Source organism: Amaranthus tricolor, chromosome 3 (assembly GCF_026212465.1).
Source record: "Amaranthus tricolor cultivar Red isolate AtriRed21 chromosome 3, ASM2621246v1, whole genome shotgun sequence".
NCBI classification, from domain to species: domain Eukaryota; kingdom Viridiplantae; phylum Streptophyta; class Magnoliopsida; order Caryophyllales; family Amaranthaceae; genus Amaranthus; species Amaranthus tricolor.
Genome location: NC_080049.1, coordinates 14,236,284 through 14,238,938, shown reverse-complemented (window position 1 = coordinate 14,238,938; position 2,655 = coordinate 14,236,284). Strand labels below are relative to the sequence as shown.

The window sequence follows — 2,655 nt, the reverse complement described above, 5'->3', positions numbered from 1 at the left end:
TCACGCTTAATGCTCTAGAAAATATCGAGACTGTCAGGATGCTGAAAAATGCCATTATTGCTGAAAGTTCATCAACGATTGACCTCAAACAAACAGAATTTAAAATCCTAACCTCTGGAACTCCTATTAAGGGTATGTTCTCCTTAGCTCCTACAAAAATTTTGATTGTTTTTAATTCAAAACTTGATGCTGAAAATGCTGTGGCTGTTGGGAGTGATCTTTGAAATATGTTTGATGAAATTCAAATCTGGTCCGAGGGTGCAAATTTTGATGAACGAATTGTGTGGATTGAATGCTTTGGTATACACCCCAAATGCTGGTCTGAGGAGAATATGAGGAGGATTGGGGAAAAATGGGGACCGGTGTTGTCCATAGATAATAGTGTTGATGGTCTATATAGCCTAACTTATGCCCGTATTCTTGTGAGAACCAAAGCTCAGAACAAGATTGATGCCCGGATTAGACTTATCTTTGAACACGGAAGTTGTGATGTGTGGGTAAAAGAGAGACCATGTTTTTGTGGATTGTCATGTTTGTGTGCCATGAACAAATGTGACATAGGTAAAGTAAATTCTAGGTTGAGAGTGGATGATCTGAATCTTACTGCTGAGTCTGATGATGAAAGGGACCTCACTGTATGCATTCCTCCTGGTTCGGGGGTTGGGCAACCTTAGATCATCAGGAAGAAATCTAATGACTTGGAAAATCTCGAAAATTTACAGCCTGTTATAATCAATAAACCTTTAAACAAGGTGATAGAATGCATTGATACTATGAACCATAATCAGAACAGAGGGCTGCATAGGGAGCAAACCAGAATTCTGGGGTCATTGGATGCTGATGCAACCCCTCTGGATCTTGTGGTGTTTGATGAAACACTTGAACATCAGTATATGCACTGTGATTCTGGGAGGGGGGGGGGGGGGGGGGGGGGGGTTCTTTGGATCTTGAGTATAACAGAAAGGAATCTGATAGCATGAATGATCCACAACCCTTAATGACGGATAAGCTTAATAAACCGTTAAGCAATCTACTGGAATGCGATGGTGTTATGAACATGGAACATAACAGACTGCACAATGAACAGCAAAACAAAATTAGTATGCAAGAAACCCTGGATGCAGATGAAGCCCAAATAGGTGTGATGGATGTTCATGATATTCCTTTACATAAGGTGTCGAAGAGCCAGTCTGGGGATGTGGGAGTTGAGGAGTATGACAAGAACAGTATCAAATTAGATGACATGGAGGAGCTCGAACCATTACTGACTGATATTCTCAACAGACCTATAGTTTTTGATGATGGTGTGTGGTATAAATCCGGTTATTGTGAATGAAACCTCGAGCTGGATTATGGCTTTGTATGGCAGTGAGCCCAAATCCTATCCCATTCTAGTGCAAGAGGTAGTGCAACCAAACCTGACTGCCTCTGATTTGAGCTGCAGCCAGAGGAAAAATCCGAGAGGAAGGCCTAGAAAAAGGAACAAACAAAGGTCTGAATATTTTGTGTCTTCTCCGTCATCAACACAGAGTTGTAAGGAAGCCCAAAATACATGGAATACAGCAAAAATCCTAGGTATTTCAGCATTAGATGAAAAAGCTGTCCTTAGTGGTCTTAGGAAATCAAAGCGACTACTGATTATGGATGGAAAACCGGAATGACAAATGTAATATTGGCCTTGGGGTGTTTGTACAACTAGAAATACATGAATTGCCTTTGTTGGAATATCCGTGGCCTTGGGAAAGGCGAAAAGATCATATCCATTAGGAAACTAGTGGAAAAGAATAAACTCACTTTCATGGGACTAGTGGAAACAAAACACAAAAAAACAATAAAAAATAGGATGAAGAGAATGTGGGGTAATGATGAGTACGAATTATGTGAAGTCTTCGCAAATGAGATGAACGGAGGTGGACTCATTGCAACATGGGACAAAATTTCTTTCAATGTAGCTCATAAACATTCGAGGAGTAGATGGATCCTACTAGAAGGGAGTATCACAAGTCACAATTTTGAGTGCTGTGTGGGTCTGGTCTATGGGTATAATGATAGAGCAGGGAGACTACAATTATTTGAGGAGATCAAACATAGAGGATTGGCTATCAACAAACCAATATTCCCGATGGGAGATTTTAATGTCATTTTACACGCGGGGGAAAGGATCGGAACGTTTCGATGCGACAGAAGCAGAAGAGATTTTTCGGAATGGATAACAGATCTGGGATTGATTGACATACCCTTACATGGCATAAAATTCACGTGGAGGAGAAATGAATCGAGAAGTAGGATTGATAGAGGGCTGTGCTGTACCTCATGGCTTAGGAAATTCCCCAAATTGAATATGATCGGGTTGAATAGAAGTTCCTCTGATCACAATCCCCTACTCCTGACGCTGGAAGCTAGTAATAACTGCGGTCTTGAATCCTAATTTTAAAAAATTCCTCATTCGTGAATGGTGAAACATCCCAAATGTATCCTTGCAAAACAAGTTGAAAATATTAAAAAGCCCCTCTGAAAACATGGAAAAAGGAAAATTTTTACCTCATAGATGAAAAAATCTCCGAACTAGAAGCAGTTATACACGCTCTCGAAAGAACGAGCGATGACAGAGATCTCAATGACATGGAGATGGCCAGATTGAATGCGGCAAATAGC

The 2,655-nt window shown here is 40.6% G+C and overlaps 1 protein-coding gene across 1 annotated transcript; it reads left to right on the top strand.

The window, feature by feature from the left end:
* Window positions 1–1,705: 1,705 nt before the first annotated feature.
* On the top strand, window positions 1,706–2,428 carry LOC130808373 (uncharacterized). Its single transcript, XM_057673849.1, has one exon. The coding sequence runs from the start codon at window positions 1,706–1,708 to the stop codon at window positions 2,426–2,428; it is 723 nt and encodes a 240-aa protein (XP_057529832.1).
* Window positions 2,429–2,655: the final 227 nt, after the last annotated feature.